We start from the raw sequence: 27,873 nt of genomic DNA, 5'->3' as shown, positions 1-27,873 counted from the left end.
CTATTTTACCCTCTGGCTCTAGAATATCAGGGCAATTCTCCTTGATAATTTCTTGAAAGATGATATCTAGGCTCTTTTTTTGATCATGGCTTTCAGGTAGTCCAATAATTTTTAAATTCTCTCTCCTGGATCTCTTTTCTAGGTCAGTGGTTTTTTCAATGAGATATTTGACATTGTCTTCCATTTTTTCATTCCTTTGGTTCTGTTTTATAATATCTTGATTTCTCATCAAGTCACTAGCTTCCACTTGCTGCAATCTCATTTTTAAGGTAGTATTTTCTTCAGTGGTCTTTTGGACCTCCTTTTTCATTTGGCTAATTCTGCCTTTCAAGGCATTCTTCTCTTCATTGGCTTTTTGGAGCTTTTTCGACATTTGAGTTAGTCTATTTATTTAAAATAAATATTTTTTCAGTATTTTTTGGGTCTCCTTTAGCAAGTCATTGACTTGTTTTTCATGGTTTTCTTGCATCATGCTCATTTCTCGTCCCAATTTTTCCTCTGCTTCTCTAACTTGCTTTTCCAACTCCTTTTTGAGCTCTTCCATGGCCTGAGACCAGTTCATGTTTTTCTTGGATGCTTTTGACGTAGGCTCTTGGACTTTGTTGAATTATTCAGGCTGTATGTTTTGGTCTTCTTTGTCACCAAAGAAAGATTCCAAAGTCTGAGACTGAATCTGGGTGTGTTTTCGCTGCCTGGCCATGTTCCCAGCCAACTTACTTGACCCTTGAGTTTTTCATCGGGGTATGACTGCTTGTAGAGCAAAGAGTACTTTGTTCCAAGCTTGAGGGAATGTGCCATTTATTTCAGAGCTATTTCTATACAGCCAGTTCTGCCACCCCAGCACTCCTCCTTCCTCAAGAACCAGCAACCCGGACTTGATGCAAATCTTCAGCAGGCTCTGCACTCCTGCTCTGATTTGCCACTTAATCCCTCCCACCACATGGGCCTGGGGCTGGAAGTAACTGCACCTGTAGTTCTGTAGCTGCACCTCCCCTGCTGCCCCTGGGGCGGTGGCCAAAACACGAACTCTGTCCACCACAGCTTTTCCCACTAATCTTCTCTGTGGTCTTTGGTGTTTGTGGGTTGAGAAGTCTGGTAACTGCCACAGCTCACTGATTCAGGGTTCTAGGGCCTGTCCTGTCCAGGTCCTGGTCTGGTTGGTCCTGCTGCCTCCCACACTGAGCTCTGCTCCCCTCCACTCCGTGTGCCATAGACCTCATCCAGTAACCATCCAGGCTGTCCTGGGCTGGATCCCTGCTTCCCTCTGCTATTTTATGGGTTCTGCAGTTCTAGAATTTGTTCAGAGCCATTTTTTATAGGTTTTTGGAGGGATATGGTGGGGAGCTCACGCAAGTCCCTGTTTTCCAGCCGCCATCTTGGCTCCACCCCCGGAAGTCCAGGCCCTGGCTCTTTATCTGGTGCTGCACTGATGTTGCCCTGAGGCCCATGGGGGATCCACAACTCTGGTGGTGGGGTGGAGGTTGACTGGCACTGCTGGAGGCCATAGGGGTCTGGCAGCTTACCTCATGCTTAGCCAGGATGCTAGTGATGGTGTGCAATGTGTGCTGAGGCTGGTGGAGTGCTTCTGCATTTCCCCAGGGTTACACTGAAGCACTTGGCTGCTGCTCAATACCTGTTTACCCAGGGCTATTCTGAAGCAAGTGGAAGCTCTTGGGACTGTAGCCTGTTAATTACCCTGCACATGCTAAAGCACATGGGGGGTCTTGGTGTTGATGTTTGCCTGCTCTACTAGACTGGTTCTCAGGATCTTCTGCTGGTTTGCTGAGGTGGGGCTGCTCCTGGCTAACTGGGACTCTTCCTCTCCTGGTTTGCATTTGTCTCCCTTTTGCCTGAGTGAGAAAGACCTTTCTTGGTGATTTTGCAAGTTTCTTGGGCAAAAAGATTGTTTCACCCTGTCTTTTTACTGGTTTTGTCCTTTCAGGATTTATATTGGGGCACTATTAAATGGTTGCTAGGAGGTGAATATGAGAGAGTTATGGAAATCTACTGCTTACTCCACCATCTTGGCCCCCAAAAGTCAGTGAGTTTGACACCCCTCTTTTAAAAGGACATGGTTCCCCCTGCCAGGGAGATTTCCACTATCATCCATTGTGGAAACATTGACTCTGGGGAATATGACATTAATGATTTTTATGTACTCCTAGATGTGACATTCTATGTGCTGAGATCCTTAACCACTGTGTTACTCTATGTACTAAGGTTGCTTGTAGGCTCATACATTCTAAATTTTAAGGTCCTTTAATGTTCTGGTGTTCTGTATCTTAAGATACAGATTTAATTAAATTTCATTATTATTTTCAAGACTCCTTCCAGGACTGAAGTTTGCTAACCTAAGTACCCTCATGCTTCTGATGATATGTATTTTGCAATGCATCTCATCTTTGATAATGTTCTAAGGATGCTTCTGATTGTACATTTCTCTATTCAAAAGTCCTTTCCAATGCAGACATTCTATCCTCTAAGGATCCGATCCCCTCTTAAATTCTAACATTTTATATTCTGAAAGTCTTAAGAGCCTTTTCCCCAATTTCAGTATGTTCTAGCTCAAGCACTCTATGTTCTATGATTTTATGGGGCTAATCAATTTGTTGTCAGGCCATGAGAGCAGGACAGTTATGCCAGAATCTCCTCAAAGCCAACCTATTAGGAAACCGGGAATGGGGAAAGGCAGGGAACTTCCATCTGCAGCTGAGAGGGAAAGATCCCTGTATAGCTTTTTTCTCTGTGGGAACAGCTAAGGAAATGACTGGGTGACTGTACAAGCATGTCCACAGGAGTGCTAGAGAGCTGAATTGGAACTAGAAGCCAGGGAGTGATGAAGGCAAGATTATCTATCCCCTGTTAGTGAGACACCTCAATACCGAAAGAGATCAGGGGAGAGAGAGCATATTTATTGAGAGGCAGAAAAGATTGTGCTGAGGGTGAGGAGGGAGAGAGACTAGTGAAGCTTGGGAAGTATGCCTTAATAGCAGCAGCACCAAGACATTTTGCTTTGAGCCCCTTCCATTTTTGTTATCTATGTCTTATGCGACATGTTTGGAGTATTAATAGACATTTGAATTAGTTGGGGGTTTTGTGTCTTGGTTGTTCCAGCACCTCCATAACACATTTATGAGTATGAAGAATCAAGTGATGAGGAGACTGTCCAGTTTCACATAGGAGACGGTTGACTATGTGGGATGTCTATGGAGGAAGAAGTAAAGCAGCTGCTACTGATAGCTAATTAGATCAACCACAGCTCTACAACCTATTAAGAGATTCAGTAATGTGCTTCCTGGCTTCACAAAGGGTTTTACTGTGGAGTTTGGGAAACTAGCAAAGAACATTGAGCAGTATATTATATCACTCTTTCCCCTCCTTGAATTTCTTGTGTGTTGAGACTACAGTTGACACCTCTCTCGTGGACGGTGGTCAGTTTTCCAGTACTGTCAAATCTGTGTGATAAGAATCTACCAAAGTGTCTTGCATCACATCTCTGGTGGGGAAAAGGAATTACCAACAAGAGAAGGTGTTTTTCTGTTGGGGGGAAGAGGATGTTATTAGGAAATAACCACAACATTTTTAAGCAACAATGCATTTGTGTTTTTTTTTAAGTCAATTACTCAAGATTTAGCCCAGCCAATTTCGAGGTATGTCTGAAAGCCACAGATGTGATAGGAGGCTTTCTTCCACTATCTTAAGAACTGCCCTGATACTGGAAGTTTTGCGAAGTTCCTCTCTATATCACTGTTTAACTTGGCCCAACCTAAGAGAAAGAGCTTGATGTGGGTATAAAGGGGAGTCGCGGGCAGGGGCAAAGAGTCTCCTCCCTTGGATATGAAGCTAAGTCCCTTTGAGGAACCCAATGTCTCAACTGTTCCAGGTTAGACCAGGTGGCATGGAGCCAGATGCCTCACATGCTCCAGTAAGTCTTTCCTTCCTCAATTTGCAGCTTAATAGTAATGCTGATCCATCTCATGTTCTGCCCTTGTAAAACTCTGTAGACAAGTCTGTCAATGCTACACCTTCTCAGGAAGGGCTACTGTCCTCATCCCTTGAAGGAGTCCTCCTTCTGGTGTCAGTCCCTAGAATAGCCACATGACTGGGCTGAAACTTCATTTCCCAGGCACTGGGGATGGACCACTTGATCCATTTAACCACCGCCATCAATTCTATAACCTGACTTCTCTCCACTTAAGTCTTTGAAAGGTGAATACCAACTGTAACCGCTCTGAAAACCCACCCCCTTCTCTCTTAACCTTGGGAGGTTCCCAGGTTTTATTTCCTTTAATATAAGGGAATATACAAGTTGCACAACAACATATAAAGGCAAAGTCAAAAATATCTCTGATGTATGATAGTCAGAATTCACAGGACTTCAGAACTAGAAAAGAAATTTATGGTTAAACAGGCCCACCCCTTTGTGAACTCAAATTCCCTACAAAATTCCTGTCAGAAGCCTTTGCTGGAAGACTTGCAGTGATTGGGGATCTTACAACTATACAGGACAGCCTGTTCTATTTTAGACAGTTCTACATTTTTCTATACAATGAGCTGAAGTCTGCCCTCCTATACCTTGTACCCAATGCTATCATTCAAATTCTGGAACCAAGCAGAATTAGTCTAATAATTTTTTCACATGACAGCCCTTCAAAGAGAGTTATCATGTCTCCCCAGGTCTTCTGTTTTCCATCCAAAAATAAGCTGATCATTGGAAGTCATGGTTTTCTGTCCCTTTCTTGTCTAGGTTACCCTGATCTGGTTGTTATCTGCCCCATCAATGTCACATCCTTGAGGCAGCTCCGTGGCTTATTGGATAGAGTGCAAGGTGTGGAATCAAGAAGATCTATGTTCAAATTTAGCTTCAGAAATATACATTATTGTGTGACCCTGAGAAAGTCATTTAACCTGTTTGTCTCAGTTTCTTCATCTGCAAAATGGAGATAGTAAGAGCACTTGTCTCCCAAGGTTGTTGTGAAGACCAAATAAGATAATAGTAATAAAGCAATTAACCCAGTCCCTGCTATGTACTAAGTACTATATAAATACTAGCTATCATTTTATTGTTATTATTATTTCATTTTGTTTACCTCAGTTCATTCTACCTTTGGGGTCCCTCTCTGCTGTCCACTGTATTAATTATCCTTCCTAGCTGAGTGTCATCTAAGAATTTTAAAAAGCATGCCATCTAAGCCTTTGTTCAATAGGAATGAGCCAACAATAGAACCCTGAGGCACTCCACTAGAGAGCTTCCCCCAGGATAACTTCAGTAATTCAGCCAATTCCACATTCACCTAACCACAAAGTATCTAAGGGTAAATGAGGCACTTGAGAACAAAGAGTAATGTGTCTATGGTCACTTAGGTAGCAGAACCAGGATTTAAACTGAGACCCTTGGACTTCCAAACCAGTGCCCTTGACATTACATTGTGCCTTATCTCTTCTTTCTGCTCCCTTGTATTCCTTCCCACAAAACTGTGATTGGAAGTCAAAACAGACCCTGGGTGGGAGCATAAGAAACTTAGAGATGGAAAAGTTTCTCCTGCATTTCCAGGGCTCAATGAGATCCAAAAGAATCATACAATGTTAAATGCAGAAGGGACTTTAGAAGCCATTTCACTGAGGTTGAGAGAGGGATGGGGGCTTGCTCAAGGTCATACACTCAGAATTAGAACCCAAGTCTTCCGATGCCCAATCCAAGGATCTTTCTATGATGTCATGCTGCCTCCCCTGTTGGTGTGCAGAAGGAGAACCTGCCAGCAACATTGCTGCTTTGACCTCCTCCCCTTTGGTATCCTTGACCATACCTTGTGACGGGTAGCATTGCAGTCTCTTAGGGGCTGCCTTTAGCTGGTGACTCCCACTGTTGCACTCTTTACAGAACTGCCTCATAGAGGAAGGAAATGGGTCAAATTATCCCATTTGTGGTTGCCTATAGGGAGGCCTTTGTAACATGACTTGGGGCCCTCCATCCATTGCTTACATTTTTCATCAAGCCCCTTACTTCATCCTCAAATATGGATGCGCCAAGGACCATGGTCATTGTGAGGCAGTATCTAACCAATCATGAGCCTGCAGCTTTCCATGATATGCCTAAAGATCAACTCTTTGCCACACAATGCTCTGCCCTCCCTATTTCCATCACCCCTGTCAAGTCATCTGGGTTCCTTCATTTTAAGCCTCATCCCCCATCTTTACTCTCTTCTTTCTATGTCTCAACAACTTAATGAAATACATATTGATTAATTATCTAACGTGCCTATGCCAACATGTTTCTCTGTCTCTGTCTCATTGTCTCTGATAATATTTCAAACCTCATACCGTATCACTCCATAACACTCTCTGCTTTCATATTCTGTGCACTATGGCTTTCCTGATTCTATCCTTCCCTCTAAGGCTTTCTCAGTCACATTTTCTTCTTCTTCTTGTCCTTATCCATCTCCTTACCTCTTTTTCTTCTTCTTCCCTTTCTATTCCTATCATGTCTCCTTATTCCTGAATGGCCCCAGCCTCCCCAGTCCCTGCTAGGCAAGAGTTGGGGGTAGGTAGAATAAAGTGAAGTTTATTCTTCTGAAGATGGGTTTGGGAATGTTTCAAGACAGATCCCCTTTCTTTAGGAGCAAGCCTTAGAAGGTAGCTATCTGGCCTTATCCAATAGCAGGTGTGTGTGTATGTGTGTGTGTGTGTGCTTGTGTGGGTGTGGGTGTGTGTAAGAGTGTGTGTGTAGAGAAGGGGGGGATGGAAGAGATAGATGGAAGCTCAGAGCAGCAGTGCCTTATTGGTCGAAAAGTCCATTGTTTTGCAAAAAAAAAAAGTTAGTGATGTTGGAATAGAAAGAATTTCTGATGCTTAGAAGCACAGAGATACATGTTGAGAAAGGAGTTGGTGTAGCAGTGGCATTGATAATGGAGAAGAATCCCTGGGGTCAAGAGCAAAAGAGAAAGAATAATAAAATGGGGATTTCCAGACCATATACCACTGTACTTTGGGGTAATGGAGCCCAGAGTAGAGTGAGGAATATGGTAGCATAAGGCTGTGCTGGGGCCCTTTTCCTGGAGAAAGCAAACCTTAGTCTTCCTCTTTGCCCACATCCTAGCCCAGGAATAACCATTGCACTTTGAATTCAAAAGAGGTATTAGCAGAGTGACCAATAAGGAGGATTCTTGCTTTCATAAAGTATAGAGAGTTAAGTGAATTTTCATGGACCCTCCTACAGTAGTTGTTATCTATGCTCATGGTACATACTGGTCTTCTTAGGAAATGAGGTAAAGGGACTTGAGGGATACTTCTCTGTTATCCAGATTATTGTGGAGAATGACATATTCCTTTAAAATGGAAGGACTTCTGTGGAAAATATTATACTATTTTATATCATTTTTGTAATTTCTATAAGGCTCAGGGCCTGAACTACTTAACCAGAAGAAAAGCCTGATCCTAACAGTCTCTTTGTTCTCTGAGTAAGCTCAGAGATATCTCTATCTTGTATCAACAAATCCAGATGGAGTATTCCTTGCTCTGTCCATGGCCATTAAGGGTGAAAACCTTGAGCCCAGACACTATCTTGAATGATGTGACTTTTCCTTATCTTAATATTTTATGGGCATATACTATGTTGTGGAATGTTAATGGCCAATTAAACACAGAGATCCTGGGGCTGCAAATCCAATTGACACTTTTGACAACTATCTAATTGGTTGTATTTACAATCTATCCCATTAAGGGAAATCCTTGTCTTTATGGTCAAACACAGCTGAGAATCATAAATTTTAGTAACATGCTGAATTGTGATTGTTCAAAAGAATATATAACTTGTTCATGTTTCTGTACAAGTCAGTCAGGCATTCTCTGGCTCAATCTCATACATGTATGTCTGTTGGCTATGCTTATGGGAATTTATATAAATAATACAATCTTTTTATTATCTAGTCTGTTGTTTCCTTTAACCAACATCTTAAGGTTCACACTTCAAAATGAAAAAGACAAGACAAAGGTTGTGTGACAGATTTCATTGTAGCCCATTCATGTGATTAGGGTCCATTGATGCACAGCACATAAGGGAGGGGGAACATGCTTTCCCAGTAGACTGGAGCTCAAGCCAGCATTCTGATTGTGTATATCTACACTGATCTCTAGACTAAAAAGTTGGTGTTCAATGATCTCCAACTCTTCATGACCATATTTGGGGTTTTTCTTGGCAAAGATAGTAGAGTAGTTTGCTACTCCCTTCTCCAACTTATTTTACAGATGAGGAAACTGAGGCAAACAAATTTAAGTGACATGCCCAGGGTCACACAGCTCAAAAGTGTCTGAGGTCAGATTTGAACTCAAGAAGATGAGTCTTCCTAACTCTAGGCCCGATACTCCATCCACTGCACTACCTTGTTGACCATAAGGAAAAATTGAGAGGGAAGAGGAAAAGGATGGAAGGAGAGAGAAGGGGAAAGAAAAAGTGATAGAAGTTGGAGACAAATGCTGAGAGGAGGGAAGTGGGAATGCATCTGGGAAGGAGCAAAGGAGAACTCCATTTTGGCAAGCTCCTTCTCTGGACTGGAGTGTGCAGAAGGAAGCTGGCAGAAGGAGCTCCCTCATGTCTAGATTTCTAACCCTTCTTTGTTGCCTTCAGGCCCCAGGTACTGAAGAGGGTATTCGCTATATTCAACAGATCAACCGTCTCTTTGATGGTGCCCACATCTGGTGGATGGGGCCATTCATTCCTGTGATCAGACTCTACCATCCCAAGTTCATCTCACCCTTGCTTAAGGCCTCAGGTATGTCCCTTGGTTTTCTATGGGCCTGATTTGCAAAGGGAGACCTTGGTTTAGGAGGGGCCTCATGGACAGAGTGAGGATCCAGGGAAAAGAACACAGACTGTGAGTCAGATTCTTTTTCAGTCTCAGCTCCTATTCTGATCTATGTCTAATATTAGGCAAGTCTCATTAATTCTCTGGACTTCATTTTACTCATCTGTAAAATGGAAATAGTCCCTGGCCTGTCTACCTTATATTTGATTCAATTCCATCTAATAAAAAATACGGATATATGAGGCTCATGCCTGTGCTTCTCATATCAATGGAAATGACAAGGTACTTCCTTTCAAGGAGAATAAAGCCCTTGTCTGATGAGAGGCAGGGGAAATGGGAGAGAGGGGTAATACTATATTTAGACACATAAGCATGATACAGCTTTGTAGATAATACAATAGCATACTTAGAGAATCCTAGAGAATCAACTTAAAAATACTTGAAATAATTAACAACTTTAGCAAAATTTCAGGATTTAAATAAACCCACATAAATCATTGGCATTTCTATACATTACTAACAAAGCCCAGCAGCAAGAGATACAAAGAGAAATTCCACTTAAAGTAACTGTAGACAATAAAAAGTACTTGGGAGTCTACCTGCCAAGACAAACCCAGGGCCTATAGGAACAAAATTACAAAATACTTTTCATTCAAATAAAGTCAGATCCAAATAATTTGAAAAATATCATTTGCTTATGGGTAGGCCAAGCTGATGGCAAAAAACAATAATCTTACCTTAATGAATTTACTTATTCAGTGCCATACCAAGACATTATTTTATAGAGCTAGAGGAAATGATAACAAAATTGATCTGGAAGAAAAAAGGTCCAAAATATCAAGGGAATTAATGAAAAGAAATGCAAAAGAAAGTAGCTGAGCCATAACAGATCTAGAACTGTATTATAAAGCAGCAATCATCAAAACTACTTGGTATTATCTAAGAAATGGAGTGGTGGATCAGAGGAATAGGTTAGGTACACAATGCACAGTAGTCAGTGAGTATGGTAATCTACTGTTTGATAAACCCAAGGATTCCAGCTTCTGGGATAAGAACTCACAATTTGACAAAAATTGCTGGGAAAACTGGCAAACAGTATTGCAGAAACCAAGTATAGACCAAGATCTTACACCATATACCAAGATGAGGTCAAAATGGGTACATGATTTAGATGTAAAGAATGATATTATAAGAAAAAGAGGAGAGCAAGGAATATTTTTCCTGTCACATCTATGGAGAACAGAAAAATTTTTGACCAAACAAGAGAGAGCATTATAAAATGCCAAATGGATAATTTTGATTACATTAAATTAAAGATTTTTGCATAAACAAAGCCAATGCAACCAAGATTAGAAAGGAAACAGACAGCTGGGAAACAATATTTGCAGCCAATTTCTCTGATAAAGGCCCCATTTAAAAATACAGAGAGAGAACTGAGTAAAATTTATGCAAATACAAGCAATTCCCCAATTGATAAATCATCAAAGGATATGCACAGGCAGTTTTCAGATGAAGAAAGTTAAGCTATCACTAGTCATATGAAAAATGCTCTAAATCACTATTGATAAGAGAAATGCAAGTTAAAACAAAATTAAAACACATATCAGATTCGTTAACATGACAAAACAGGAAAATGATATATGTTGGAGGAGACGTGAGAAAATTGGAACACTAATGCATTGTTGGTGGAGTTGTAAACTAATCCAACCATTATGGAGAGCAATTTGGAACTGTGCCCAAAGTGCTATATAACTGTGCACACCCTTTGATCCAGGAATCCCACTTCTAGGACTGTATCCCAAAGAGATCAAAAAATAGGAAAAGGAACCACTTGTACAAAAATATTTATGGCAGCTCTTTTTATGTTGGCCAAGAAATGGAAATTGAGATGTCCATCAATTAGGGAATGCCTGAACAAGTTGTGGTATATAAATGTAATGGAACACTATTGTGCTATAAGAAATAATGAGCAAGCAGACTTCAGAAAAAACCTGGAAAAACTTACATGAATCGATGCTTAGTGATGTGAGCAGAGCCAGGAGAACATTGTACACAGTAACAGCAACATTATGTGTTGAACAACTTTGATAGAATTAGCTTTTCTCAGCAATACAAGAATCTAAGACAATTCTAAGACTCATGATGGAAAATGCTATCCACATCCAGAGAAAGAACTATGGGGTCTGAATGCAGATGGAGGCATATTATTTACATTTTTGTTTGTTTTTTCTTTCTTGTGATTTTGCCCTTTGGTTCTAATTCTTCTTTACAACAGGACTAATATGGAAATATGTTTAATATGATTGTAAAAGTATGGCCTATATCAGAATGCCCACTGTCTTGGGGAGGGCAGAGAGGAGAGAGCAGGAGAAAATTTAAAGCTCAAAATCTTATAAAAGTGAATTTTAAAACCTGAAAGTGAACAAAGAACTTTTTTGAAAATAAAGAAAGGATGGAAGAAGTCAGGAAGTAATGTGTTTATTTATTATATGTGGGACAATGTGCAAGAATGCATGTTGGTAGGAGACAGAAAGGCTAGATATGGGGACAGTTAGAAGTTCAGGGTGGATGGAGCAGTCTGAAAGTGTGAATGGAGGCAGAGAGCTAGCTCACAAGACAGATGATCATCAGGATTCAAAAAGATCTTGGTAGACAGGAATGTTGGGCTGAATTTAATAAGAGAAATTTTATTGGGGATCAAATTATATTTGGGAACAAATACTTATTTTCACAAGTACAAGAAAGAGAGGCATAGCTACAAAGAAGCTAATTGCAAATTAAAATATGCAGTTCTTAGATATGGTAGCTAAGAAAGCTGATGAGATTTAAGGCACATTAACAGAGGCATGAGGTCCAAGACTAGGAAAAAAATGATTCTGCTTGGTTGGACCAAGGACTCTATCCTGGTTGGACGACATTTGAGTATTGTCTTCAGGTCAGTGTACCATACTTGAGGAAGGGCTTTGATGAAGTAGAGGGCAACCAAAATGGCAAAGGACTTGGAGTTCCTGTGATGATGTAATTGGTCAAAGGAACTAGGGAAGAGACTAGAATAAGAAAAAAACTTACAATTGTTTTCTTCATGTATAGGAAGGCCTGTCACATGGAAGGGGATCAGACTTTTCTTCTTAAGCCCAAAGGACAATGGGTGGAAGCTACAAATACATAAATTGAGGCTCCACATCAGAAAAAAAAATTCCTTACAATGAGAGCTCTCCCAAAATGAAAGTTTCATCATCTGTAAAATGGGCATGACCATAGAGCTTTCTTCACAGGGTTGTGTATTCTATGGGATGCATCTTTCTAGAGGTTCCTTCAGTACTGAGTCAGGGCCAGGAGGCCATGGTTGCCCAGTTGTAGGAGAAGGATCACAGAGAGAGAAGATAAGGATAATACTAGTATGTAGACAAACGGCTTAACACTAATCCCCTGTGTGTGGAAAAGACAGTGTCGCAGAGTGGACAGAGATTCAGGAAGTCCTGGGTTTGAGTCCTATTTCAGGTCCATTCTAGTTATATGTTACTTAGCTCTGGATAGAGAGGTAATTAATTCTCTAAGACTAGAAGGTGCCAAGCTGCATGAGAAGAGGAAATTTTGTCAAAAGGAGCTCCCTATACTCATCAAATCACAAGTCTTTCCTGTATTCAAAGTTCAGCCTAGAGAAGAGAGTGTATGGACATCAGTTATCTGTTAGATTATTAACTGGCAAATTTAGGGACTCTTAGACATGGCCCTATCTGGTGTGGCCTAGTTAACCTGCCACTGGGGGGAGTCAGTCAAATTCAAATATAGTGGAAACCTTCCTGACTCTGAAGTCAGGGGGCTTGGCCTTAAAATTATTTCCCTAGGTGACCTTGGGCAAGTTGTATAACCTCTCTGGGCCTCAATTTACTTATCTGGAAAATGAAGGGATAATAATTCTGAAGTGTGTAACTAGGTGACACAGTTGGTAGAGCAGAGTGCCTGGAGTAAAATCTGAATTAAAATCTGGTCTGACAGTTTTCAGAGGAAGAAGTTAAAGATATCTATGGGTATATGAAAAAATGCTCTAAATCACTATTGATTAGAGAAATGCAAATCAAAACAACTCTTAGGTACCACATCTCTCCTGTCAGATTGACTAACATGACGAAACAGGAAAATGATAAATTCTGGAAAGATGTGGGAAACTGGAACATTGCTACATTGTTGGTGGAGCTGTGAACTGATGCAGCCATTCTGGAGAGCAACTTGGAACTATGCCCAAAGGGCTACAAAAAGGTGCATACTCTTTAATCCAACAACACCACTTCGAGGGCTATAACCAAAAGAGATCATACAAGTGGGAAATGGACACATATGTACATATATTTATAGATGTACAAATGTATGTTCATCGATGTAAAAATATTTATAGCAGCTCTTTGTGGTGGCAAAGAATTGGAAATGAAGGGGATGCCCATCAATTGGGGAATGGCTAAACAACTTGCTGTATATGGATGTAATGGAATGCTATTGTGCAATGAGAAATGAGGAACAGACAGACTTCATTACAACATGGAAAGACATATATGAACTAATGCTAAGTGAGGGGAGCAGAACCAGGAGATCGTTATACACTAGTACAGACACATGGTCGCTGTAAGGACTAACTTTGATCAGCTTGGCTCTTCTCATCAATGCAAGGTTCAAAGACAGCTCCAAAAAACTCATGAAGGAAAACGCTATGCACATCCAGAGAAAGAATTATGGAATCTGACTGCAGATTGAGGCAAGCCATTTGCTATCTTTTTTTCCTTCTTTTTTGATTCCATTTCTCCTCTCTCATGATTCATTCCATTGATTATAATTCTTCTTTACAACTGGACTATTATGTAAATAAGTTCAACATGAAAGCAAATGTAGAATCTACATTGGATTACATGCTGTCTTGGGGTGGGGTAGGAGGAAGAGGAAGGAAGGAGAGAAAAATTAGAACCCCAAAACCTGTGGAATTGAGTGTTGTAAACCAAAAATTAAAAAAAAAATAAAAAAATAAAATCTGGCTTGAGATACTTACTAGCTGTGTCACCCTGGGCAATTTGCTTAACCCTGTTTGCCTCAGTTTCCTCAGCTGTAAAATGAGCTGAAAAAGGACATGGCAAAGCACTCCAGCATCTCTGCCAAGAAAATCCTAAAAGGGGTCACAAATGTCAGACATGACTGAAAAATGACTAAACAATTCTGAAGTCCCTGCCAGCTCTAGGATCTCATGATCCTATGAACTTGTTTGGGTTATGGCTGAAGCTAAGATAAGATTTCAGACAGAATGAAGGGTCCAGATGCCCAGTATTTCCTCCCCAATGTTGTACTTAGTCCTTTCAAGGTTTGTATTTTCACTCACTCCACAGATGGAGTGACTCATAACTTCATGGGAGGGCACATTCTGGGAATACTTTTCTGGGGAAATAAACAGGATGGAGAGAGATAGAGATGTCAGACAAAGGGAGGAAAGTTACTCCAGACCCCCATCAGCCCCTCTGCCCACCTGGCTCCTTGTTCTTCTTGCCTCTTCAGGTGTGAACACCTCCCTCTTCATTCTTCCCCCAGACACATAATTCCAAAGAGAATTTGCTGTACACTCAGTCTCTGGTCTGCAGTTCAGGGATGGGTGCTGCTCGTGGGTAGGGGCCTGGTGCCCCTCGATAGGCATCTTCCACCCCAGTTGCATCAAGCCAGTCCTCCTGGACTCAGGTAGACTTCCTGTGTCCCCTTGAAACTGAAAGACTTGGCTACTGAGGTCTCTGTGTTGCCTGCCTGCCCTGGGGCAGGTAGAGAAGGAAGGAAGGAGTAGGAACTTTTTAAATCAGGCAACAGAAACAGCAGGGGACTAGAGAATCTTGCCTAAGGTAACTTTGTCTCTTGTTTATCTGGGCTCCCATGGATCCCTCCACTTTAGTCAGCTGCTCTGACTGGACTGCACCTTAGGCCTGGGCTCTCTCAGGTCTCCATCTGTGACTTCTCTAGGTACAGGGCTCTGACTGCATAGGGACACATCTGGGCTATATTTGAGCTGTGTTGGGGTTGTGTTTGGGGTCAAATTCAGACCATCCTAGGCCATTTCCAAGCTGTATTGGTGCCATGTTTGGGGCTTCCTCAGGCCACATTCATGATGTATCTGAGCTGTGTCTGAGAAGTATTAGTAGTGTGTTTGGGGCCATGTCTCAGGATGTTCAGAGCCATATCTGAGCTCTGTTGATTCTACGTTTGTGGCCATGCCTCAGGCTCTCTAAGGCTAAATCTGGGTTTTGCGGTATCATGGTTGGAGGCCATGCTTTGGGATCATATGTGAGCTATACTGGTGCCTATGCCTTCGACCTCATATATGTTATGTCCAAAGCTGTATCTGGACTGTGATGAGGGCTATATTTAAACTTGTATCTAGCATGCGTTTCCAGAATTGCATCCAGAGGCAAGACCAAGAGTTGTATGGATCATGTTTATATGGGGGCATTTGGCCCTTATCTTAATGATATGTGCCACAGGTTGGAGGGGGTGGGGAAGCACTGATGCTTCATTCAGGCTATATAGAATTTGGACTGCATATCCACAGATATCATCTCTAAAGCCCTGCAACTGGGACTGGGTTGGGGAGGGAGATTTGTTCTATGTGTGGGATATCCCCAGGAGCCTATCCAGGGCATGGGAGCAGCCTAGCCTAATGAATAGAAGGTTGCCATTGAAGTCAGAAAGATCTGGGTTCATAGTCTCTGACATATACTAGCTACATAACCATAGACAAAGTACTTAACCTCCCAGTTCCTCTGAAAACTCTAAGACCATAAGTTTCAGGTGAATAGAAGATATTAAATGATTTCTAGAGCTTCCACAATGGAAATTCCCAGCACCAATGAAATTGGCATTTCAAAGATGGAGAGAGGAAAGTACACAAGTCATGTCCAAATCTAAATCATGTGCATTGCATCTAGGTCTGTGTTTAAGCCTGTGTTCAAAGTATATGTGTGGAGTTATCTATAGGGGTATGTCTTGGGGAATGGCTGGGACATCTCTGGGATATGTTTAGGCATTCACAAAGTGAGGTTCTGGGTCATGTGTTTGTGAGGGGGTATATCCCTCTCAAAACATCAGGTCCATGATTTGTCTTGGCTCATGTTAAGAATATGTATGGTCCATGTCTTGGGATGTGTGGTGCCTGATACCATGTTGGAGCCATGTTGGTGATGTTGGATGAAGTCTGGACCATAAACAGAGTGCTTTGCATCACATCTGGGGCCTTTCTTAAGTTGTGTCTACTCAGCATAGCTAGGTGTGTCTGGCCATAATACTATCTCCACTCTCTTCTTCCTGCCCTCTGTATAGCCTTACCTCCTTACCCACTCCTTTCCCTGCTCTCCTCTTCTTCTCTTGTCCACACTTGGCTTAGAGAGGAACTGGGAGGAATGGTACAGGAAGTGAAGTTCTAATCACTTCCCTCCCTGACTTAGAGTTTGGGACCCCAGCACTTGGTTGAACTCTCCTCCTTTGACCTTCTCTGAGCTGTTATATGCTCTTTGTTCCTCCCCTTATTCCCACTCATAGTCATGTCGGGCCTCTGAAGGATCTATCTCTCTCTTACAGCCACTGTTGCACCCAAGGACAAAGTCTTCTATAGCTTCTTGGAACCATGGCTGGGTGAGTGATGTGTAGGAATAGGACCTGGGGAGAAGGCATTGACCAAGAGGTAGAGGGTGGAGTGGATTGCTCAGGAGGGCGAAGAGATGCATATTTGTGACCTGACAGATTGAGATGAGGCCAGTATTTGGGAATCTAGGAGCTAGGCTATGGAGCATTTGAAGCAATGGAGGGATAGAATGAAATCCTTACTTAGGGGCAGGGAAAGAATGGGGCTTGAATATTTGTATTTGGGAAATTTAAGGAATCAAGACTCCCTAGAAATGGAGGCCTAGGATTGGGAGAAGAGGGTCTATGGATTGAGGGCTAGAGAACTGGTGATGAGGGAATAGGCTGAGAACTTAGTATTTGGGGACTTGGGTTAGGGAATTGTGTTAGGGACATAGGAGAAGGAATGGAGGACTGAACTGAGGGCTGTGCATCTGGTTCTAGGAGCAGGGAAACTGGACTGAAGCCTGAGACTTGGAGACTGATCCCTATCACTGTCTTTCTTCCAGGGGATGGGCTGCTGCTGAGTAAAGGAGACAAATGGAGCTGGCACCGGCGCATGCTGACCCCAGCTTTTCACTTTGACATCCTCAAACCTTATGTGAAGATCTTCAACCAGAGTGCAGACATCATGCATGTGAGCATAGAGGAACTGGCTAGGTTAGGAGGGAACCCAACCCATGAGCCTGCACAAAGTAAATTCCCTTCAAGACCAGTCTGGACCTCAGGAGGCATAATGAGGGCCTTAGCACTGTTCATGTTTTCTTACAGTATTATGAGTTTAGGGCTGTGGGGTAGAGCCCAAGGCCACTATCATACAAGAGCCTCTTTCAGGAACTTGCAGATCAGTTTCCAATCCACATGACCTCATCTCCTCCCAATATTTTGGGAGATATGGAGGCCAGTACTGATTATCCCCATTTTACAGATAAAGAAGGAAAATTTGACCCAGAGTGGAGTTTTCACTTTTCCAAGGTCACACAGTGTTTCAGTGGCACAGCTGGGAGTAGGTCTCAGTACCTGACTCCCAACAAAGGATCTTTCCACCCAAAGAGTAAATTCTCAATGTGCTCATAACCATGCTATTCTTCATATAACAAATAGAGATCCCTTCCTTGCTCTTTCTGGGTGCCTGAAATCGCAGGAACGCAGGAACAAGTCCTGGGAGAAGGCCAGCATAAACATTCTCTCTCTCTCTTTCTCTCTCTCTCTCACTTTCTCTCTCCCCTTCCTTCACTGTCTCAGGCAAAATGGAGGCGGCTGTGTGCTGAGGGCAGCAATTACCTGGACATGTTTGAACACATCAGCCTCATGACCCTGGATAGCCTGCAGAAATGCATCTTCAGCCACAACAGCAACTGCCAGCAGTGAGCCTTAGCCTAGCCTTTGACTCTGGGGACTCAGGACCTACAGATGAGAAAATGACATTCCTGAGGAGTAGGGGAAGGGAGGACTGCAGAGTAGAGGGCATGGGCAATGCTGAGGACAGAATCTGGAAGGATTGGGAAGGAAGAGCAAGTTAAAGCTACTGTGGAAACTGGGGGCCACATACATGACTGCCTGGGAAAGAGAGGTACTGTAGGACCATGGGAAGTGGGAGGGATCAGGAGTCAGGTGACATGGGCTCTAACCTCAGTCCTCTTATTTCCAGCTGGTATGACCTTAGGCCAGCTATTTAACTTCTCTGGGACTCAGTTTGCTCATCTATAAAATGAGAAGGTTGGACTAAATGACCTCTGAGGTCCCTTCTGGTTCTAAATCTGTAATCCAGTATCTTTGATTCCCCTTGGAGACCTTGGGGAGCTGCCACTAGCCTTGGAGAAGGGCTTGGGTATGAGTCAGGGGGGAACTTGGGCAGCTTCAACCACATGTTAAGAAAAAAATGCATACATATATATATATCTACTCATATATATATATATACATACATATATAGAGACACATATATATATATGGGCATTTGTGTCTATATCTATGTATTTATATTATCTCTATCTATATCTATATTCTTTATATCTATATCTTGAATGAGGATAAGTTCATTTCTGCAAAGGCAACAGAAGAGGGAAAGCCTGGGAGAGACTTTGCAAAACAGAATAGATCTATAAGGAAAGCATTTGGCATCACCAGCTCCATCCTAATAAAGACTTCAACAGGCCAGATTACAGTGATCCTCTTATGTTGACTGCCCCTGGGGTTACACTTTAGAGACTCAGAGAGACCTCTCAGCAGTTACAAAGAAGGAAGTTCACCTATCTAAGTTTAGACCATTACCTGGTTAAGAAGATGTTGCATTTAATTGCTCTGGCTGTACTCAGCAGTAGTCATTTGCACAAGGGGAACCAAGAGAAAACCTTTGGTTCATTCCTAACAATCTCATCCACAAACTTGCCTCTTTCACCTTCTGTCAACATAACACAAAAAGATGATTGTGTATGAAACTGCAAATCTTCTCTGCATAACTTGCTATTCCTTTGAAACATACAACAAATTCATCATGTCAATTTCTTTTTTTTCTTCCCTCTCGTCATAGAGGAAGAACAGAATGACAAATTGGGTGTGGGATTTAAAAAATCTAGAAAGAGAACAAATTAAAAATCCTCATTTGAACATTAAATTGGAAACTCTAAAAATTAAAGTTGAGATTAATAAAACTGAGAGTAAAAATACATTGAATTAATAAATAAAACTAGAAGTTGATTTTATGAAAAGACAATGAAATATATAAATAACAGTTTAATTTGATTTACCAAAAGAGAGAAGAAAACTAAATCACTAATACTAAAAATGAAAAGGGTGGCTATATCACCACGGAAGATGAAATTAAAGCAATTAGAAAGAGTCATTTTGCCCATTTTTATGACAATAAATTTAATAATTTAAGTGGAATGGAAGAATACTTAGAAAAATATAAATTGCAGAAGGGAAATAGAGTACCTAAATAGACCCATTTTAGACAAAGAAATTGAGCAGACCACAAATGAGCTTTCTAAGAGAAAAGCAGCAGGAACTGATGTATTTATAATTGAATTCTATCAAACATTACAGATCAAGTAATTCAAATGTTAAATAAATTATTTGGAATAATAGGTAAAGAAGGTGTTCTACCAAACTCCTTTTGTGAAACAAATATGATACTGATTCCTAAGCCTGGAAGAGTAAAAACAGAGAAATAAAAGTATAGACTAATTTTATTAATGAATATGGATGCAAAAATCCTAAATGAAATACCAGCCAAATGATTACAACAATACATTTCAAAGATTATACATTATGATCAAATGGAATTTATGCCAGAATGCAGGGATGGTTCAACATAATGAAAACTATTAACATAATTGATTACATCAATAATATAAATTTAAAAAAATCAAGGGATGCAGAAAAAGCTTTTGATAAAATTCAACATTCATTTCTATTTTTCCTTAAATTGATAAACAGCATTTCTCTAAAACCATCAATAAGCATTAGTTACTTACTACATCCTGGAGGCCTTCCCATTAAGATCAGGTGTGAAACAAGGCCTTTGTCATCAACGTTATCCAGTATTGTATTGAACATCCTAGCAATAGCAGTAAGAGAAGAAAAAGAAATTGAAGGAATCAGAACAGGGAATGAGGCGATAAAACTATCTCTTTTTGCAGATAATAAGATGATATTCTTGGAAAATCCTAAAGACTCAATGAAAAAGTTAGCTGAAAGAATTAACCACTTTAGCAAAGTAGCAGGATATAAAGTAAATCCAAATAAATCATCAGCATTCCTTCATATCACAAACTATTCCCCTGTCAGATGGCTCCATGCTAGGCATACTACAGATATTTAATTATGACACCGGCTGAATCTATTGAAAACCTCTGGGAAGCTGGGAAGTAGGAAACCAGGTTTAGAAGTTATTTGTTCTTATCTCTTCTTCTAGACCTTTCTGCTTTTCCTATCTCTCCCTCATTTTCTCATAAACTATTCCCATCTCATCTCCTTTCTGCCTCTTTATAACTATGCTTTTCTTTGTTCCTCCAATGTTAAACACAGTTTCTAGCTAGAGGGGTGGGGAACCTTCAGGCTTGAGGCCACATGTGTCCCTCAAGGTCCTCAAGTAGGGCCCTTTGACTGAATCCAAACTTCACAGAACAAATCCCCTTAATAAAAAAGATTTGTTCTGTAAAACTTGGACTCAGTCAAAAGGCCACACCCAAGGACTTAGAAGGAGGCTTCGGGTTCCCCACCCCTGGCATAATAAGTACTTAATGAACTCGTGGTGACCTGACTTGTTCCTCTCATTCTCCTGGTGCCCTAGACACATGTTTGGCTAACAGGAGATCGCACAATGATAGAAAAAGCTAGATCAAGGGTCCAATGACCAGACAGAGCCTCAGAGCAAGTTTCCTAGGTGACTAGAGAAGGCTTCATAGGAGTAAGTCCAGGTAAGAAGGCAGTTGTTGTGACTTGGAGGTAAGAGGTCAGGGTACTACTTACAGGGAGGACAGTGTTAGAGAGATCAACTACAATCAATAAGTACAGATCTTGGAAGGCAGACAGTCAGTCTCAGGGGTATTTAGTGTCCGGTAGTGGAAACTGAGCCATAGTGATTGGGGATCCTGTGCAGGGCAACACCTACTCAAAGGTCTTGAATGGGAAAAAGACAGAATTCCATTCCTAGTAGCAGAAGGGCCCCACTAATCCATAGTGAAACAACATGAGAGAATGGAAAGAGCTCTGGTCTAAGATAAAAGACCTGAATTCAAATCTGGCCCATGTATATGATCTAAGGCAAATTGTTTAACCTCTCTGTGCCTTAGTTTCTTCAACTGCAAGAGGAAGATAATACTTTTACTTCCTCCTTCCCAGGGTTACAATGAGCAAAGTACTTTGTAAACCCTAAAGTGCCATCCATTTGGACACTTTAATGGATCTGTGAACTCACTATGGTCCTCTCTTCCATGGCACAGATTATAACTCACCCTTATTTTCTTACCATGGGTTGCTCTACTTTCTTGTTTGCATACTCCTATGGATCTTCCATAGGGTGTCCATTTAGCTTGTTGGAAGAAGGGCTTTCTCTGGATGTGGGGTTCTAAACCTGGGGTCCATAGACTATCTTCTCACACTCTCCCATGAATAAGCCTAAGAAGCTCATGGCTAGATTTCAAGGAATATGTACATTTGGATGGGAAAGAAATAGATTTTTATTTTCATTAACCTCTAACTGAAATTTAGCATTTCCTTCAATTATGATTGTAGATCTAATAGGGCTTTGATGCATGATGATCTAAGATGAAGGCTGGTCCCACCCACATGGCAGACCATTTCAGGCTATTTTCTTTCAGAAGCAGATCCAGACCACCTATGAAAAAGTTACCCATGCAGGAGAAGCCAAGGGCCTGCTTCTGGGAGAAGATATCCTTGTGGATGGCTTACCATGTGGTGGGCTCTATTGTTGGTCATCTGGGCAATCACCAAAGTTTTGTTACACTGGCAACACACATTATTCTGAGAAAGGGTCTGTAGTCTTCACCATACTGCCAGAGGGGTCCCTGATACAAAGTAGGTTAATAATCTTTTCTTTAGATTTTTAGACATGACATGAGTATCAAGGGATAATCATTCCCCGCAGTTGTTTTAGACCATCTGGCTAAACTCCCACTTATCTCCTGTTTTCTCCAGCATTATCAGGTTTCACACAGGTAGGGTAATTTTGCTAACTTTCAGCCCCCAACAACTGCTTCTTCAGCTTTTATGACTTGGGTGCAGGCCAGTGTGGTGATCAAGACTATGCATTGGCACTTTCATCCTGTTCTGTTAACCCAAGTTATCAGTCACTGCACTTCTACTCTATGAAGCCAGATTTCCCTCATTTCTCTCAAGGCACCAAGATCAACCAGACCTTGGGGAAGTCCTTTTCCACTTTATACCCATAAATTGGGTAGGGGCAGTGGGGCTTGTTGATGATGGACTTGTTTTGAAGGAAATTATAGAAATTGTTCTGGGCTATGCAGAGTGGCCTCTGACCCTGGGCCCCATATTTTCATCAGGAAGCCCAGTGCCTACATTTCAGCCATCCTGGAATTGAGTTCTCTTGTGGTAAAGCGTCACCATCAGCCACTTCTATACTGGGATGCTGTGTACTATCTTACCAGCCAAGGAAGGCAGTTCTCCCGTGCCTGTCGTCTGGTTCACGATTTCTCAAATGCTGTCATCCAAGAACGACGTCGCATCCTTGCCCAACAAGGGACTGAGGCTTTCCTCAGGGACAAGGGCAAAAGCAAGACCATTGACTTCATAGATGTTCTCCTACTGGCCAAAGTGAGTATTGAGGTTGGAGAGGGGGAATGGGAGGAGAGAGATGACAGCATTGTGGGAGTCTTAAAGAAGATAGGAAGAGAATATATAAGGGACATGAAGGACTCAGGCAGAGGGAAGAATCATAGCCTTAGATATCAGTTAGAATGAAATATGGAACAGATGCAGCCTTGACCAATAAGAGAAACCCACCTGACTGTCACCATCTTCTTCAAAAGCTGTCTTTCCCTGGGAAACTTAAACTTTTGTGAATTCATACAGAACATTGAGTATGTAGGGAAAGGATGTATCATCCCTCTGGATGCTAGAGTAGATTAGCCAGCCCTCACTGGTTTTTGGTATATTAGCAGAGTCTCTGAGGTTGTACATATATTTAGATGCATCTCTGTGACTAGTTCTAGTAACAACGAAGAAATCTCTTTCATTCTAAGTGTATAAAAAAACTTTTCCTAATTCTAGATGAAGCTAGAAGTATTATTGTGATTGATTCTTGGTGTATCTTCATATATAAAGGGGCAGCTAGGTTGCACAGTGGATAGAGTGCTGGACCTGGAATCAGAAAGACTCATTTTCCTGAGTTCAAATCTGGCCTTATATTTGTGTGACCTTGGGCAAGTCACTTAACCATTTGCCTCAATCCTCATCTGTAAAATGACCTGGAGAAGGAAATGGTAAATCACTGCAGTTATCTTTGCCAAGAGCACCTCAAATGGGGTCCTGAAGAGTTGGACACAACTGAAACAACTAAACAACAACAAGAACCAGGTATATAAGAGAAATCACTACGATTCTAAACATATCCAAAAGTAACTCTGTGATTCTAAGTATGCCAGCATACTTTTACATAATCTAGATTTATCGAAAGGTATGTCTGTTTTGGTGGTCCATATATCAGAAGAGTTTCTTTTGAAATAGGTAGGTAGATAGATACAAACAAATATTGCTGATATAGAATTGATAGAAGAATAAAGATAGAAATAAATATAGATGAGAATGAGAGAAATGAAAGGAGAGGGAAGAGGGAAGGAAAGAGAGGAGAGAGAAGAAAGAGGGAGGAAGAGAGGAAAAAAGGAAGGAGGGAGAAGTTTTGTGTGCCTTGGGAGGGGGAGATTTCCAGAGGCTCTTTTTAAGAATATTAAGGAAAATCTCTCAGATTCTAGGTATGCCAGCATACTTTTACATAATCTAGATTTATCGGAAGGTATGTCTGTTTTGGTGGTCCATATATCAGAAGAGTTTCTTTTGAAATAGGTAGGTAGATAGATACAAACAAATATTGCTGATATAGAATTGATAGAAGAATAAAGATAGAAATAAATATAGATGAGAATGAGAGAAATGAAAGGAGAGGGAAGCGGGAAGGAAAGAGAGGAGAGAGAAGAAAGAGGGAGGAAGAGAGGAAAAAAGGAAGGAGAGAGAAGTTTTGTGTGCCTTGGGAGGGGGAGATTTCCAGAGGCTCTTTTTAAGAATATTAAGGAAAATCTCTCAGATTCTAGGTATGCCTTGGAGTATCTATGAGAGTTTCTAGATTTACAAAGGGATACTACATATCCTAGAAGACCCAAAAGTTTTGGAGGGTCTCAAAGAACACAGAATATTTACACTTTGGGTAAGGGTCTCTTCTAATTGTAGGATTCAATAATTGTATGTCAGTGGTCTTATCTATTTTCATCTGGGAGGGTTCTGATATTCTAGATGTACCTTCATGGGAGAGGGCTTGGTTCCAGGTTACATAGGAATAATAGAAATTCATTTTAGGTTTATCAAAGCATTCATTTTTGGAAATATGCACTTTATATGTAACTTTTTTGATATTCACAATGACCTGGTTAGTTAGTATCACCATTTTATAGAGGAGGACACTGATGTGGATAGAGAGGGTAAGTGATTTGCCCAGAGTCATAGGGCTATTGCCTGAGGCAAGATTTGAGCTCAGATCTTCCTGACTTCCAAGTCTCGTGCTCTTCCACTTTGCCACCTAAGGCAGCAGGTTTTGGTTAGGAGAGGTTGGAGAGCTCTGTCTCAGAACATCTAAGTAGGCTCTCTCATTGGAAGGAAACGGGTCAAGAACTCACAGACAGGGGCCTGTTGTAGGATGAAGATGGAAAGGCTCTGTCAGACAAGGACATCCAGGCAGAAGCTGACACTTTCATGTTCGGAGGTGAGCTTCAAGTGGGATAGAGGGGGAAGGGCTGAAGGTGCTTGAGGAAGAGTTGGGATTTTCAATTTGCATCTCACCCCTGCCATCAGCTCCACTGACCATTGCTTGAACTAGGGTTAACAGAGAGTGTGTTTTACCAATTCAATGCCACAGCTCCAAGACCTGGAGCAGAGACTAATGCTGGGGAGATAGGGATGTTCTTCCCCCAGCTCATGATGAGTTCTGCTCTTACCTCCTACTCCTTCTCTGGGATTCTCTTCCTTCTTCTCTTTCCCACCCCCAGGCCATGACACAACTGCAAGTGGCATCTGCTGGGTCCTCTACAACCTGGCCCAGCATCAGGAACACCAGGAGCACTGCCGCCAGGAGATACAAGAGCTACTGAGAGGTCGTCAGCCCGAGGAGGTTGAATGGTCAGTGTGGGCTGACACTAAGAATGGAACCCAGGGTGTGTGTGTGTGGGTGGATGGGGAACCATGAGTATACTGGAGCCAGCTATGACCATTTTGTAAGACCTCATTTTTAAATTTCCACTGTCAGAAATCAACAGTCCCTACAAATCAGGGCTAGATTTATTGTTGTGTAGACTGTCTAGATATAAGAAGGTAAGGGAGAAAATGTTTCTGAGGCAGAACAAACTTAAAAGAGTATGTGCACACACATTTCCCTCCCCACCCAAGCCTGGTTATTAAATATTTACCAGCACACCCTTTTATTATTTTACAAACATTGCTTGAATTCAGCGCAAGTACAGTAGAAGGCTCAGGGAATGAAGCCATGTTCATGACTACAGGCCCATAACAACAACACAAAACAATCACCATTTATATAGCTTTTTAAGGCTTTCAAAGTCCTTTGCATCCATGATCTCATTTGTCCCTCACTCCATCAAAGGAATGACCCCATAGGAACAGAGAAACAAAGGCCAACCTGTTCCTCTATCTGGCTACAGTCTAGTGTTCTCCAGTCATGTAGGTTCCCCAGGCTCCTCTTGAGTTTCTCTGTAACTTTCCCCAGCTACCACTCAGCTCAAGTCCTGGGAGATTTCTACATCCAAGACCTGCCTTTGAGTCCTCTCCTCCCCTCCCCCAATTTTCTCTTCAGTCATGATCCCATCCGTATCCTCCAAAGTTTAGAATGTAAGAGCCCTCTGACCTCTGGTTATCAAAGTGCACACTCAGACTTTTATACCACATAACTGACACATAATTCACATAATTTTTGATATCTAACACTTCATTGTCACTGATTATCAAGGTCCCATAGACTTTTCCTGTCCTTCAACCTCTCACTATCAGGGTTTTAGATGTTAACATTATCCCTTCTGCCCTTCTTGGGGATGGAGAACTTTCTCCCCATCTCCACTTTGATAGAGCTGACAGGGTTCCTGTCTCCAGGGATGATCTGGCCCAGATGCCCTTCCTCACCATGTGCATCAAGGAGAGCCTCCGGTTGCACCCACCAGTTGCCATGGTCTCTCGCTACTGCACCAAGGACATCCAACTGCCTGACGGGCGAATCATTCCTAAAGGTTCACTTGCCAGGGGCTCACACCACAGCAAGGGGAAGGCGTTAAAAAAATCTCATGGTTAAGGCCTGTTGGTTGTTGGTACAACACATCCATTGCTAGAGTTTACAAGCAACGTTAGGCTCTCTTGTATTCTGGCCAACAGGAAACCACTGCATGGTCAGCATCATATCAACTCACTACAACCCTGCAGTGTGGCCCAACCCTGAGGTAACTTTGTCTGTCCTCTACAGAAACACCCCTCAGCTACTCTGAGCTGGAGAACTGGGACATTTATGGGGGTGGGGGTGGGGGTCTACTCTAAGCCAAGCCATGGGAGGCCTGAAGACAGGAGAGGGCAGCTTTGATTTCCCCTGGAGGTATCTAGCTGTACTGGAGAGGAGTATCCTGGGCAAGAGGGAGAGTGTATGCCTAAGGTGAGCAAAACCCTATCAACACCCCAGGTTTATGACCCATATCGCTTTGACATCAACAACTCCAAAAATATTCCACCTCTGGCTTTTATACCCTTCTCAGCTGGACCCAGGTAAGTCAATTCTTTCCCCACCTCTTTCCCTGACCTCCCCAGGTGAATTTTTAACCCTCCAGGTCATTGTGGGGAACTATGTCCAAAAAGGGCCCTGTTCCCATGTCCCCATCACGGGAGTTGGAGGCCCAATCTCAATGAGAGGACCCTAGAAACAGCCTGGGGTCAAGGTCTGGGAACTGCCAGCCCCTCCTCCCTTGAGCAGGAACTGCATTGGTCAGAACTTTGCCATGTCTGAGATGAAGGTTGTGCTGGCCCTCACCCTACTGAGGTTTAGAGTCCTCCCTGATAAACACCCAGTCCGAAGGAAGACAGAAATTATTCTCAGAGCAGAAAGTGGACTGTGCCTGAAGGTGGAGCCACTGTTGGGTCCCTCCAGCTGTGAGTCACAGCTGTCAGAAGCCGCTTAGGAATGATGCCTGGATATATCTTTCTGCTTCTGAGCCTGGAAAGGCTGCTTTCTACTAACCATCCAGCCACCCCTACCATGATTGTAGTCCTTCTGAATAAAACACTTCAACATAGCATATACTGGCTTTCACTTTGTGTCTCTTTGCCTAGAGAACTGGAGGACAGCCCAGGAAAGAGAAGCGAGTATTCTGTGTTTTTAGCCCCAGGCTCTGGGGTACAACTGCTCCTATTTTCACTCCTATGTATATGCTGATTCCCACATGAGAGTTGATTGTAAAATTTTCAGCAGAACTATTTATACCTTGGATATTGGCAAAGATGGCAATTCAGGGCTTCATTGTTTTGTCATTTGCCTAGGCTTAGGAAAGAGATGGAGAAAATGTTAATAACACAGATTAAACATAAAAGTACATTATGTAGACTTTTTCCTCCTGAAGGCCACTTGTTAAACATCTACCAGCATACTCTTGCACATATTTATAGTGAGGGAACATGGCATAGTGAATAG

General features: G+C 41.9%; 1 protein-coding gene across 3 annotated transcripts in view; it reads left to right on the top strand.

Moving 5' to 3' along the window:
- The window catches only part of LOC118848854 (cytochrome P450 4F3-like), a 140,755-nt gene extending 113,275 nt beyond the window's left edge, over nucleotides 1-27,480 (top strand). For 2 of the 3 annotated variants that reach the window (XM_036757908.1, XM_036757893.1), the window contains 11 exons: nucleotides 8,624-8,768; nucleotides 16,398-16,451; nucleotides 16,949-17,076; nucleotides 17,685-17,806; nucleotides 22,472-22,742; nucleotides 24,834-24,900; nucleotides 25,184-25,313; nucleotides 26,298-26,431; nucleotides 26,574-26,638; nucleotides 26,872-26,954; nucleotides 27,160-27,474. In XM_036757908.1, the coding sequence (XP_036613803.1) occupies nucleotides 8,624-8,768; nucleotides 16,398-16,451; nucleotides 16,949-17,076; nucleotides 17,685-17,806; nucleotides 22,472-22,742; nucleotides 24,834-24,900; nucleotides 25,184-25,313; nucleotides 26,298-26,431; nucleotides 26,574-26,638; nucleotides 26,872-26,954; nucleotides 27,160-27,364 (1,404 nt within the window). In that variant the 3' untranslated portion in view covers nucleotides 27,365-27,474. Of the gene's footprint in view, nucleotides 1-8,623; nucleotides 8,769-16,397; nucleotides 16,452-16,948; nucleotides 17,077-17,684; nucleotides 17,807-22,471; nucleotides 22,743-24,833; nucleotides 24,901-25,183; nucleotides 25,314-26,297; nucleotides 26,432-26,573; nucleotides 26,639-26,871; nucleotides 26,955-27,159 lie in introns of all 3 variants that reach the window. The other variant, XM_036757901.1, reaches the window with a different exon arrangement.
- Nucleotides 27,481-27,873: the final 393 nt, after the last annotated feature.

The sequence above is a fragment of the Trichosurus vulpecula genome, chromosome 1, assembly GCF_011100635.1.
Source record: "Trichosurus vulpecula isolate mTriVul1 chromosome 1, mTriVul1.pri, whole genome shotgun sequence".
NCBI classification, from domain to species: Eukaryota; Metazoa; Chordata; class Mammalia; order Diprotodontia; family Phalangeridae; genus Trichosurus; species Trichosurus vulpecula.
This window is presented reverse-complemented; position numbering and strand designations above follow the sequence as displayed.